At 53.4% G+C, this 13,189-nt stretch overlaps 1 protein-coding gene across 1 annotated transcript in view; it reads left to right on the top strand.

Moving 5' to 3' along the window:
• ttn.1 (titin, tandem duplicate 1) overlaps nucleotides 1–13,189 on the top strand; it is a 125,802-nt gene that overhangs the window by 48,971 nt on the left and 63,642 nt on the right. Inside the window, 33 exon segments of the mRNA XM_088414990.1 lie at nucleotides 123–300; nucleotides 373–494; nucleotides 613–900; nucleotides 1,136–1,432; nucleotides 1,518–1,704; nucleotides 1,802–1,917; nucleotides 1,982–2,281; nucleotides 2,645–2,944; nucleotides 3,051–3,156; nucleotides 3,279–3,475; nucleotides 3,570–3,878; nucleotides 3,964–4,242; nucleotides 4,689–4,988; nucleotides 5,066–5,368; nucleotides 5,502–5,695; nucleotides 5,778–5,961; nucleotides 6,162–6,464; nucleotides 7,373–7,672; nucleotides 8,180–8,298; nucleotides 8,398–8,575; nucleotides 8,650–8,934; nucleotides 9,085–9,378; nucleotides 9,481–9,780; nucleotides 9,876–10,057; nucleotides 10,215–10,344; nucleotides 10,422–10,612; nucleotides 10,715–11,144; nucleotides 11,280–11,585; nucleotides 11,666–11,847; nucleotides 11,962–12,091; nucleotides 12,193–12,344; nucleotides 12,543–12,690; nucleotides 12,773–12,938. Coding sequence (XP_088271116.1) covers nucleotides 123–300; nucleotides 373–494; nucleotides 613–900; nucleotides 1,136–1,432; nucleotides 1,518–1,704; nucleotides 1,802–1,917; nucleotides 1,982–2,281; nucleotides 2,645–2,944; nucleotides 3,051–3,156; nucleotides 3,279–3,475; nucleotides 3,570–3,878; nucleotides 3,964–4,242; nucleotides 4,689–4,988; nucleotides 5,066–5,368; nucleotides 5,502–5,695; nucleotides 5,778–5,961; nucleotides 6,162–6,464; nucleotides 7,373–7,672; nucleotides 8,180–8,298; nucleotides 8,398–8,575; nucleotides 8,650–8,934; nucleotides 9,085–9,378; nucleotides 9,481–9,780; nucleotides 9,876–10,057; nucleotides 10,215–10,344; nucleotides 10,422–10,612; nucleotides 10,715–11,144; nucleotides 11,280–11,585; nucleotides 11,666–11,847; nucleotides 11,962–12,091; nucleotides 12,193–12,344; nucleotides 12,543–12,690; nucleotides 12,773–12,938 — 7,456 coding nt within the window.

The raw sequence follows: 13,189 nt of genomic DNA, 5'->3' as shown, positions 1-13,189 counted from the left end.
TTCACCTCGAAAGTGCGCGAGAAAGGCACACAGAAGTGGACTTTGGCGCGGACGGGGGAAATACGCCCCTGAAAGTACAACATAAAACAGCATCACGGTGACTTTGTCCGACCATCCTCCAGCTGTACCCGATCCTCCGGAAAACCTGAAATGGCGTGACAAGAGCAGCAAGGGCATCTTCCTGTCCTGGGAGCCTCCAAAATATGATGGTGGCTCCCAGATCAAAGGCTACGTGGTGGATAAGTGTCAACGCGGAACCGACAAGTGGGAACCTTGCTCCGATCCTGTCCACGAGCTGAAGTATGTCTTGACGGCAGGTGTTGGCGCGCGCCCTCTGATTTGCTCTTTCTAATCCCATCTATGCACTAATAGATTTCAGGTGACCGGCCTGACTGAGGGACAGTGGTATGCCTACAGAGTCCGAGCCGTCAACAAATTAGGAGCTAGTCGACCCTGCAGGGCTACGGACGAGATCCAGGCTGTCGACGCCAAAGGTGGGCGTGAGCGGACGCGCGCGGGGGCCCGACTTTGATATCCGGGAGCTTGCGCAGAGGGGACTCCAGATCGAGGCGAAAATGTCGTTGCAACCGCCTTTCTCAAAATATCCCACAGAACCTCCGGATATCCAGCTGGATGTGAAGTTGCTCGCCGGTCTCACCGCCAGAGCCGGCAGCAAAATCGAACTCCCCGCAGACATCAAAGGAAAACCCGATCCTCGCGTCAAGTGGACCAAAGCTGACCTGGTCCTGCGGCCCGACGAGCGCATCGTCATCGAGGCTCAGCCGGGACACTCCAAGTTGTCCGTTGCCGACACGACCCGGGGCGACAGCGCCACCTACATAATCGAAGCCGTCAACCCCTGCGGACGCGCGACCGCCACCGTCGACGTCAACATTCTCGGTGCGGCTCTCATGTCGTGATCGAGCCTCGCGGATACGCGAGTCATACCCGCCGTCTCGGCCACGCCGGCTAACTGGCTCGACCTTTGCGTTGATGTTTTGGCAAGTCTTTACGGCGCAATTGGACGGACTGAAAAACTGCGCGGATGTCATAACCCTCCCTTCCGGGAACTTGCGCAAAGGAGTGTTCTTGTAACTTTGACTTGAGCTCTTTCTCTGCGCTCTGTCCCGCCCAGACAAACCTGGCCCACCCGCCGCCTTTGACATCACCGAAATCACCAACGAGTCTTGCCTCTTGGCCTGGAACCCTCCGCGGGATGACGGCGGCTCGCCGGTTACCAACTACATAGTGGAGAGTCGCAAGACCGATAAAGAGGAGTGGACCAAGCTGTCAGCAACGGTCAAATACACCACTTTCAAGGCCCGCAAGCTGAGCGCCCTTATGGAGTACGTCTTCAGGATCAGTGCAGAAAACCAGTACGGTGTCGGAGAACCCGCCGAGCACACGCCCATTATTGCCAAATATTCGTTCGGTGAGACTGGAGATTTGATCTTTGCTTGTACGCTAAGCATCCCTCCATGAAATACACCGGCGCCTTCTCGTGCGTGTCCTTACAGATCCCCCCGGCCCGCCATCCAGGGTCACGCCCTCTGACATTGCCAAGGATGCCGTGACTCTTAACTGGCTCGAGCCGGACGAGGACGGAGGCAGTCCGATTACCGGGTATTGGGTGGAGAGGTTTGATCCCGACAGTGATAAATGGATCCGATGCAACAAGCTGCCAATAAGGGACACCGGCTTTAGGTTACCTACATTCAACCTCAGCACCATTACTTTTCATTTCAATCGCTAGCTGACGTGAACTTCTTTTCTTTTTGCCCCGCGGGCCATCTGACAACAGGGTGAAAGGATTGCCTACGAAGAAGAAGTACCGATTCAGGGTCCTGGCCGAGAATCTGGCCGGAACCGGAAAACCCAGCACGGAAACGGATCCTGTCTTGATCAAAGATCCCATCGGTATGCGAGAAGCTATGCCAGACTGTCGTTCTAATGAATTGCAATTGAACCCTGTTGTCCTCAGATCCCCCGTGGGCTCCCGGCAAACCCGTGATCCGGGACGTCGGCAAGACCTCCGCTGCCCTGGCGTGGACGAGGCCCGAGCACGACGGCGGGGCTAAGATCGAAGGTTACATCGTCGAGTTCCAGAAAACCGGAAGCGACGAGTGGATCCGCATCGCAGAGGACATTCCTCAGACTGAACACCAGCTCCGGGGCTTAATGGAGAAGCAGGAGTACGCGTTCCGGGTCAAGGCTGTCAACAAAGCCGGGCAGAGCGAACCCAGCGAGCCCTCAGACCCCGTGGTCTGCAAGGAGAGACTCTGTAAGTGGCGGCCGGAAGAGGCAACTCCTCACCTTCAAAGTTTGTTTTCCCCTAAACGTGGCGGGGCTTCCAATTGTGCAATTATAAGACACTACAATGTCACAAAGAGAGCAAATTCCCTTCTTGCCATCTATCGACTGTTCCCGCAAAATTCTTTTTGGCTGTCGGGATCACCGACAAACCCGACGTTTTGGGAGCGAACGGGCGCGGATGCTAAAGACAGGAAGGTGCTGGGCATCGGGGTAAAATGACCGGACTCTCGGCCGCACTGTAGACTTTTCACGCTCGACGTGGCAACAGGTTACAGTAGTCAAGTTGACGCCCTCCGTTAAAAGCACTTGTCCTTGTGTTCCCACGTGACAGACCCCCCATCCGCACCTCAGTGGCTGGATGTGGCAAACATCACCAAGATCAACGCAGATCTGAAATGGCAGGCGCCCAGCAGCGACGGAGGCTCCCCCATCACCAACTACGTTGTGGAGAAGAGAGATGTGCGGCGCAAGGCCTGGCAGACTGTCGACACCACCGTCAAAGAGCTCAAATACACGGTGACGCCGCTCAATGAAGGCTCGCTGTATGTGTTCCGAGTGGCTGCCGAAAACGCCGCGGGCCTGGGTGAATTCTGCGAGCTGGAGGATGCCGTGCTCGCCAAAGACACTTTCAGTAAGCTCCGAGCGAACCCACCACTGACCCGAACTGCACGCCGTTCGGTCCGTCCGAACGGCAAGCCGTACGTCCGTGCGCTGATGTCTGCCTAATTTCTCTGCAGCGACCCCTGGACCTCCTTACGCTCTGACAGTAGTGGAGGTCTCCAAGAGACATGTAGAGCTCAAATGGGAAGCTCCAAAAAGCCACGGTGGAAGACCCATCACCAGGTAAAATCGTAGCTCGTCTGCTTGTAGTAGTCGGCGATTTGATACGAGGCTTGGCAGAATTAACCCGGTCCTGAGGTAACGGGAAGTTGTGCTGTCTTGGCGTGTCGATCGTAACCTCACAGGTATGTGATTGAGAAGAAGGACAAACTGGGAACCCGTTGGTTGAAGTGCTGCAAGACTCCGGACAAAGAAACACAGCTCAAGGTGACGGATGTGGACGAGGGCTCAGAAGTGCAGTTCCAAGTGCGGGCGGAAAACGAGGCAGGGGTCGGGGAACCCAGTGAACCGACCGAGATCCTTACCGTTGAGGATCCGACCAGTAAGTCACAGCCGCGGTTAACTCGTGCAGTTAAGCAGCAGGATCTCGAGGACTAAATGCTTGCTTCTGAAACGCCCTTGTTACATATCTGCAGGTGCGCCATCCGCTCCCTTGGAGGTGACTGTCCCAGATAGCAGCAGGGAGCACATCAATGTCTCGTGGAAGCCACCGGTCAAGGACGGCGGCTCCCCAATCATTGGCTACCACGTGGAGGTGGCAGAGGCTCGTCCGGAACTGAAGTGGCTCAGGGTCAACAGCAGACCAATCAGAGACCCGAAGTTTAAAATCGACGACGGAATCAAACCAGAGAAGAAGTACGTCATCAGGGTTCGTGCCGTCAACGCCATCGGCGTAAGCGACCCTTCCGACATCTCTGACAAGGTCTTTACCAAGGATCCAGACTGTAAGTACGAAGCGCTTCACGGGCGCGGCTGATCGTCGCCGCTAACCTGCTGTACTCAAACTACGCCCGGCCACCTGTTTTAAAGGCGCCCCGAGCATTGAGTTGGACACGGAGGATGTGGTGGCGATCGAGGGAGAGAAGCTGCACCTGACCGTTCCCTACAAGGGCATCCCGATGCCGGAGATGCTGTGGCAAAAGGACACGGTGGAATGTAAGAAGGACGAGCGCCTCTCCATGGCACTGGAGATGAACACTTCTCACCTAGAGCTGCTCAGATGTGTGCGTTCTGATGCCGGCGTCTATGCCATCATGCTCAAAAACAGCCTGGGGACGGCCAGTGGAAACATCAATGTCAAAGTCATCGGTATGTCGGCGTCACCCTTTCGCGTACAAGACATTGCTGCATTGCTCGCTGCGCCTGGCACCGCTCACGTTACGCGAGGCGACGTTCCGATGCAAAAAGAGCGGTTTTACACCGAGAATGAGAGTGACTGAAGCAAAGCAGTGCAAAGTAAAACTCAAGAACGGCTCTATTACAAATTGCAATCGACGCACGTGCGGTAAGGATTTGCGTTCTGAGTAACTGTTTGAATTCGGCGACAAAAGGAGGCTCTGTCGCGGGACGCTAAGCATCTTTCAAAGGTGGGAGGCCGAGGGCTCTCAGCGGCTAGGGGGTTAGGTCCGACCGGCTCGCAGTAGAGGAGTATGGAGAAATGCAGACCGAGTATGGTTGGCGGACGCGCACGACACGGCAGATGAATTCTTCCCCGGTGGAAACTCACTCACGCGCGTCTTCGCGATGTCGTGCAGGGCTTCCCGGTCAGTGCAAAAGCATCAGCTCCGGCGATGTCACAAAGAACTCTTGTAAGATCAGCTGGGAAGCACCCGAGGACGATGGCGGGACCCCGGTTCTCAGCTACACGTTGGAACGTCGCGAATCCTCCAAGAAGACCTACATGCCTGTCACGTCGGGAGAGAATGCTCTAGAATGTGCGGTCAAAGACTTGTACGTTAACTGTGAGTACTACTTCCGGGTGAAGGCCGTCAACAAGGTGGGCGCTGGGGCGTATCTGGAGTTGCAAAACCCCGTCGTCACGGAGGAGCTCAAGCGTAAGTAAAGCTGCGGGGAGTCTGCTTGGCCGGTGACGGCGGGCGAAGTAGAATTTCAAGGGGCATTCACTTTACAGAGAAACCAGACCCACCGATCCAAGTGGAGGCCCTGGATCCCACATCCAAGTCCATCACCGTCACTTGGAAAGCTCCCGATTACGACGGCGGCTGCCCCATTCAAGGCTACGTTGTGGAGAAGATGGAGAAGGGCGGCGACCGCTACGAAAGGGTTACCCCTAGCCCGGTCCCCGGTTTCTCCCACGTAGTCGCCGGTCTAAAGGAGGACGCGGAATATCAGTTCCGGGTCCGAGCCGAGAACGCCGCCGGACTCAGCGAACCGTCTCGAAGCACGCAACCTACGCGGGCCGCCGACCCTGTCGGTACGACGGGCCATTTTGCAAACACTGGCATTTTACTCATGTAAAATGCTGACACAGACGCGACGGTTTCATCATGGCTGCCGCGCACCGGGATTTGAGTTTTTGTGCCAGGCATCCCTTTGCGCTTTTTCAGAAAAACCGAGGGTCACCCTCCATGCCCGCGTGCAATCTGGTTTGCGCATTAAGAAGGGCGAAGAGATTCGCATCGACGCCGACATTTCCGGCTCGCCGTACCCCAAGGTCACTTGGACGAGGAACAACGAGGATGTCACCAAAGAGCCCGCCAAGAAATTCGTCCCGCCGGTTAAGAAGAAGACCAAGGCCAAGGTTGCTATCGTGACAGGAGTTATCTACGTTTCAGGCGCTGTCTGTAGTGTATTCTAGGCATCGAGTTTATTCTTCCTCATAGGTTTTTGAAGCCAAGGAAGAGTTTGTGACACCGCTGCGCGAACGCCTGGGTTTGGACCAGACAAAGAAAGGCCACGCCGCTTTGATGATCCGGGAGGCCATCAGAGCAGACCACGGCAACTTCACCATCCAGGTGGAGAATGCTCACGGCGTTGCCGCCGCCTCATGTGTCGTCAACGTGCTCGGTGGGTTTTACCTTTGACTCAGGAAGCCCGCCAAACACCGTCGCAAAATCCAAAATAAAGCCAAACCATAACAAAACAAAGAAAAAAAAGAGACAACGAGAACACGTTTTAGAGATGAGATTTAGAACAAACGGAATTGAAGACAACTCATTTTTGAACATTCGGATAAACTCAGGTGACTGGAACCTTTTTTGCCGCAGACAAACCCGGTCCGCCGATCAACTTCGCGTTTGATGACATCAGGAACACTTCAGTGGTTTGCAACTGGGAGCCTCCCGACGACGACGGAGGCAGCGAGATCCTGAACTATATCCTGGAGAAGAAAGATAACAAGAACGACGACATTGGCTGGATCACCGTCACCTCCACCTCCAAGGGGACCAGTTTCCCCGTTACTAAGTTGATCGAAGGGAAGGAGTACATCTTTAAAGTTACCGCCGAAAACAAATTTGGATGCGGACCGTCTTTGGTCTCCGAACCCCTGGTTGCCAAAAACCAATTTGGTGAGTGCCTTCACTTTGACTTTGAAACCGTTCGGTCAAATCTTGTTCTGAACACAAGAAATCTTTTGAGGTTTACAATTAGGAACGTGCAGCTCTCCGATAAAAGAAACCCCCGTAAGACTCGAGGAGGGTTTGATGTTAACGCGGAGCGGTTTGATTTGATCCAATTCCGTAGGGTTGCGTTTGGATTTCATACCGTTCCGTCGGAGCGCGCGTGGCGCCATAAGATTCTTGTTGCGTTCTTACGCAAACACACACGAATGCACTCGTCCGCACGAGCGAAATTCCTTTACAGATGCGGCTCTCCGATGAAAGGCAAGCTGATGCCTGTTTCCTTATGAGTGTTACCATTTGATGCGCCGGCGTCTTTAAAGTCAAAACTCTTTCTGCACTGCAAATTGTTGTTTTGTTGTGTTTTTTTTAACACCCTCATTTGCACTATAAAATGAATATATTTTTGAATAAACCATTTATTTCTTTCCTTTTCACCTACCTACGTAGTTGTAAGGGTTAGGGTTAGGGTCATTGTAAAATCAATTTTACCCAGTTGAGTTGAGTACCGAGTGACCCTGCCAAAGTTTTAGGCGTGGCCAGCTTCATTCACATTGCATTTCATACACGCGCGCAGTGCGCTTTTCATAAATCTTCTTCTTCTCCTTTGGGCTTTTCCATTCAGGGGTCGCCACAGTAAATCCGTCGCTTTTCTCGAACGTACGCAGAACTTAAAAGCATTCGGCCGTTTGCCGAGCCTCCCGTAGCGCAACTCTAAGGGCCGGCCGTGAGCCCGTGTAAAGGCTTTAGAACTGGAGCGATACTTTCCGACCTCTTTCTATGCTTCATAACCCGAGCAGCAGCGCTGAGAATGAGCCGCTGAGTCCGGTCTAACTTCGGCGCCGCTTTTCCGTCAGATCCTCCCGATGCGCCCAACACCCCTAGAGTTCACGAAGTGACGGCAAGCTCCGCCCACATCTCTTGGCACGAGCCGAAGGACAACGGCAGTCCTATTCTGGGCTACTGGATCGAGAGGAAAGAAGTGAACAGCAAACACTGGACCCGTGTCAACCGCGTTCTCCTCAACTCTCTGGAAGTGAAAGCTAGCGGCCTGATGGAGGGCCTCACCTACATCTTCAGGGTATGCGCCGAGAACCTGGCTGGGCCCGGACCTTTCAGCGAGCCCACGGACCGCATCGTTGCGATGGACGCCATTCGTAAGTGACCCCCAATGCGTCAGCCGCCCGCAACTAATCCTGTATATAGAGCCCTGTGATGGATTGTCCAAGTTGTCCTTTTGTCAAATCGCACATAATCGACGCACCCCAACAAATTGTTCTGTGATACTTGCAAGATCATAATTTCTCAAAAGAGAATGAAGGCTTTACTGGCATAAAAATAAAGCCGGGGCGGCATGGCTTGGTGGTAGAGTGGTCGTCTCCCAGCCGAAAGGCCGCGGGTTCGATCCCCCGACCATCAAGACCATGTCTAAGTGTCCTTGAGCAAGACACTGAACCCCCAGTTGCACCTGATGCTGCGTCATCAGTAGGTAAATGACTAGTTAGTGTAAAGCGCTTTGAGTACCTAAGGTAGAAAAACGCTATATAAGTGAAAGTCCATTTACCATTTAAAAAAGACACTTTGTTGCTCTGCATCTTGTCTTCATCAAGTCCTGCATGCTAACCATCTGTCTGCATTTGCCAAAATCCTCACCGCCACTTCAGTGCCTCCGGGTCCTCCAACACCATGGATCGTGGACACGGGGAAAGACTCGGTCATCGTGGCGTGGAAGCCGCCTTTGTACAACGGAGGAGGGGACATCCTGGGCTACCACGTTGAAAAGGTTACGATCGGGACGTTGCATTGTTTTTCATGTGGCTGCTAATGACGGGAAAGCGTCGCAGTTGCGGGTGATCTTAAATCTTTCTCCCTGTCACATCAGGTGGTAGCCGGGGAGAAGAACTGGACTCGCAGCACAGAGTTCAGGTGCAAGGAGCTGACCTACACCGTCACCGGTCTGACCGAAGGAACTGATTACTACATTCGAGTCGTCGCCGTCAACGATGCGGGCCCCGGAGTCCCCGGAGTCACGGACCCCGTCACTGTCAAGGAGCCTCAAGGTATGAGCGCAGGACCCGTTGCCGACAAATGTCCCACGGTCTTTGTAAAAATACTGATTTTCTGCGGCTCTCAGAACCACCCGCCGTTGACTTTGATGTCTCAGTGAAGAATGGCGTCATGATCAAGGCTGGCGAGTCTCTCAGGCTTCCTGCCATAGTGACTGGCCGCCCGCAGCCTGACGTCAAGTGGGCCAAAGATGACGCTGAAATTGATAAGGACAGAATGATTGTGGAGACGGAAGGCAAGAATAGCAGTCTTTTCATCAAGAAGGCTGTCAGGGCCGATCATGGCAAGTACCAGATTTCCGGCACCAATAGCAGTGGGACGAAGGCTGCCGAAACCAAAGTTGACGTCATGGGTCAGTGCCGTTCCTCTGACGAGACTCTCGAAGGATTGAAGCCTGTGCTCATTTTCTCTGATGTTTTCCCCGCTCTCGGATGTACTGCGTCCTGATGGTTGGCGTATGTTTTTTTGTTTGTTTTTTTTTTTACATTTCTATTGCTCCCAGACGTCCCAGGGCCCGTTGTCGACTTGAGAACCGTAACAGTGACCAAGAAGAACATCACCCTCACTTGGTCCGATCCGCTGGACAACGGTGGCAGTGACATCGTGGGTTACGAGGTCCAGAGAAAGGATGCCAAGATGAAGCTCTTCCGCCAGCCCATCGAGGTGGCGTCCTGCAAATGCGACGTCCAGGGACTCCTGGCGGGCGAAGAGTACGACTTTAGGGTGATTGCCCGAAATAAGTATGGAGACGGAACTCCAGCCGACCTGGGACCCATCCTAGCTGAAGATCCCAAAGGTGCGGCCAAATTTGGTAGCCCTAAGTCTCGGCCCCGAATGAAACGGCTGGCGACATTTCTCCATTTGTGACCGGGACCCCTCCTCCGATGTTTCCCGACAGGTACGCCCTCAGCCCCTGAGAAGCTTCGCTACACCGACAGAAGCAAGAACACCATCGCCCTGGCCTGGCAGCCACCACGTAGTGATGGTGGTAGCCCCGTCATTGGCTACTACGTGGAGAAGATGAGATCGGACGGCAACGAGTTTGATGTGGCCAACCGCAAGATCTTTACCAAGTGCTGCGGTACGATCGAGAACTTGTCAGAGGGCTACGAGTACGAGTTCCGGGTCAAAGCTGTGAACGAGGTTGGGGACGGCGCTCCGTCCAAGCCAATCGCAGCCAAGATTCAGGATGACGAAAGTATGTCGTCGCCAACGCAATTGTGAAACCTTTTCGCTGCTGTAGCACAAAACCACCTGTGACGAATTCTGAGCGTCCCCTTTTTGATTTCACAGTTCCACCCACGATTACAATTCTGAAGTACTTCAAGGGTAATGCCATCATTGTGAAGAAAGGCTCCGCCATTGACATTCCCGCGGAGGTTCGGGGACTTCCTCTTCCGACAGTCAAATGGGTGAAGGACGATGAAGCGATGGACGTGAATGACAAAGAGAAAATGACTGTGGAAACCATGGAGGTGAGCAGCGGGCATTCCTTTCACTCATGGCGCCTTTTGCGCTTCCCTACGCATAGCCCTCCTTGACTGCCTGGAGGATTTGTTTCATGTTCTCCGGTGGAAGGGGAATTTGCTAACACCCGGGTGTTGTTTGTTGATGCAACCCGCCAATGACCAGGTGAATCGCACAACATTGAGGACGACGATTTCCATTCCTGAAACCGTCAGGCAGGACAAAGGCAGTTACAAACTTCTCGCTGAAAACTCTAACGGCAAAGCTCAGCACGTCATCCGCGTAGAGATCCTTGGTATGAACGCATGGAGAAGCTGGAACCGCTGGACGCAGGGCGCCACTCATCTGACCTGCTTTCCCCTTACTTTCCAGACCGCCCTCTTCCCCCGAGGAACGTTGTGATCTCCGACATCAAGGCAGACTCCTGCTACCTGACCTGGGATGCCCCGGAAGATAACGGAGGCAGCGAGATCACCAACTATTTGGTCGAACTCAGGGATGCCAGCAAGAAGAAATCGGACTTCGAGGCGGTGACCTCCAACCTCATTGAGCGCCGTTACGGGGTGAATGCAGACGCATGCGTGCTGAACTGATGGGAGAACAGGTGCAATCACGTGACCTCCTCTGTTGGGCACGCGTTAAAGGTTTGCCGTCTATCCACTCAGGTCTACAAACTGAATTTGAATGGTCACTACCAATTCAGAATCAGGGCGGAGAACAAATACGGTGTCAGTGATGGCTGTGACTCAGAGAAGGTAGAACTGAAGGATCCGTTTGGCCTCCCCGGACCACCACAAAACCCCAGAATCATTGCTGCCACCTCAAACACGATGACTGTGACCTGGGATCCTCCGCTAGACAACGGTGGCTCAACCATACAAGGCTACTGGCTAGAGAAGAGGGAGCGCGGAGCTGTGTACTGGGGCCGCGTTAATCGGTGCCCGGTCACCAAACCGGCCGTGAAGGCTCTGCAGTACACTGTCCTCAAGCTCATCGAAGGAACAGAATATCAGTTCAGGGTAGCGGCATGCAATGCTGCAGGGGTCGGACCACCCAGTGAGTCCACGGAGTGCCGATTTGCTGTGGATCCATGCAGTGAGTCCCCGGCTACCGTTCTTTCATATTTTGACTAACAATGCTTGGTAAAGTGCTGTAAGTCTAGGACGTTTCCTCAAGACTGACTTGGAATTAGTTCCTCACAGTGAAATCATAATTGTTTCTGGTCCTCAGGCCCTCCTACTGCACCTGGATCCCCTGAGGTCAAAGACAAGACCAAGAACAGTGTTACACTCACCTGGAATCCCCCAGACAGGGACGGCGGCAGCCCTGTGAAGGGTTACATCATTGAGGTCCATGAAGAAGGCTCCCCTGATTGGCGCAGGGTGAATCCTGCTGACAAACTCTTCCAAGCCACCGAAATGACGATCCCCGACCTGAAAGAGGGCAAAAAGTGCAAGTTCAGGATCTACGCTGTGAATGCTGCAGGCAATTCTGAACCCGCGAGGACAGCAGACATCCTTGTGCAGGACATCCTCGGTAAAATCGGGCAAATCTCATTTGCCCATATTTACCATCGGACACTGGCGTTTCAACGCACCTTTGTGTTTGTCGTGTAGTTGAGCCGACTGTGTCTCTGGACGTGAGTGCCCACGACCTGCTGAACTGCAGGGCTGGAACCGCCATCAGGATCTCTGCCACCATCAGCGGGCGTCCGGTCCCTAAAGTAGCATGGACCTTTGACGGAACAGCCGAGAGCGAGAAGAAAAATGAACTTCACGTCCTCCCTATCGACTCTGAGGTAAAATTACACCGAGGGTGACGTCGGTCGCTTGGGTCCTCCGGAGTGACCTTTCCTAACCACGGGTACGACAGAAGCAAGAGGCATTGTTCATTTCCAAATTCCTTGCCGCAGATTCACGCCACCGACACTACCTCTGTGGTCTTCATTCCCGAGAGCAAAATGAACCACGCTGGCCGCTACATCATAAATGCAGAGAGCCCAGCTGGACATAAAGTAGTCAAAGTGCGAGTTAACGTCCTCGGTGCGTATTTTAAGTCACTCATCTCATATGACACTTTCTCCGTCGAAACCGGCCCTATGAGTTACAACGTCACACAATGTCCCTCTTCCACGGGACGGTAGATCTCCCAGGGCCTCCTCGAGACCTGAAGGTGAGCGACGTGACCAGAGGGACATGCCGCCTCTCCTGGAAACCTCCGGAGAATGATGGGGGGGAGAGGGTGAAGAGCTACTTCATTGAGAAGAAGACTGTGGTGGGCAAAGCCTGGACAAAGGTGAAGCACATCTTATTTGATAGTGTGTTAGCATTTCATATATCAGCCGAAAAGATGGACGGATCAAACCGGCTGTTTTTCGGGCCCCCGGTGCAGATTCTGACAGGATCCTTAAACCACACTAAACGATGCCCAAGAAACACGGGCACAACTCAAACGAGGCAACTCGACTTTCATTACCCTTTCTCACCCCCACAGGTGAATCCATCCTGTGCAGCACAGTCTCTGGTGGTTCCAGACCTGATTGAAGGTCAGGAATACCTTTTCCGTATCCGCGCCGAGAATCGATTTGGTTTTGGGCCCTTTGTGACCAGCACCGAGGGAACCGTGGCCAGAGATCCTATCCGTACGTCAGTCTCGCGTTGAAGCCACATCCTTTGATTTTCGGCCTCGGGAGTGAGTTTCTACCGCGTGTCCTGTGCTGTCAGATCCCCCGGATCCTCCAACCAGGCTTAAGATCGAGACTGTGAGGAAGGGCACAGTGACCCTCTCGTGGAGGGCTCCCAAAAACGACGGAGGATCGCCCGTCACTCACTACAGTGTTGACCTACTCTGCTGGGATGCCAGCGGCACCCAGAAAGAGTCCTGGAGGAGGTAAGCTTTCATTCCGAAACGCAGTACAGCTTGCTGTTGCATATCACTGGTATGTGTATCACAGTTTTTTTTTCTTTTTTTTCGTGTTATGTTCAGGTATTGGATTTTAGAATTTTTTTTTTTGGGATGAATTCTGTCTTTTATTAATGGGCTCGCACTTTGTTCTTCCTGCACAACTGTGGTGCTGTGTTGTACCGGAAGCCAATTTCCCTGAGTGAACCCTCCCAAAATAGTATAATTGAATTGAATTG

This window comes from Hippichthys cyanospilos, chromosome 5, assembly GCF_059441005.1.
Source record: "Hippichthys cyanospilos isolate Australia breed blue-spotted pipefish chromosome 5, RoL_Hcya_1.0, whole genome shotgun sequence".
NCBI classification, from domain to species: Eukaryota; Metazoa; Chordata; class Actinopteri; order Syngnathiformes; family Syngnathidae; genus Hippichthys; species Hippichthys cyanospilos.
This window is presented reverse-complemented; position numbering and strand designations above follow the sequence as displayed.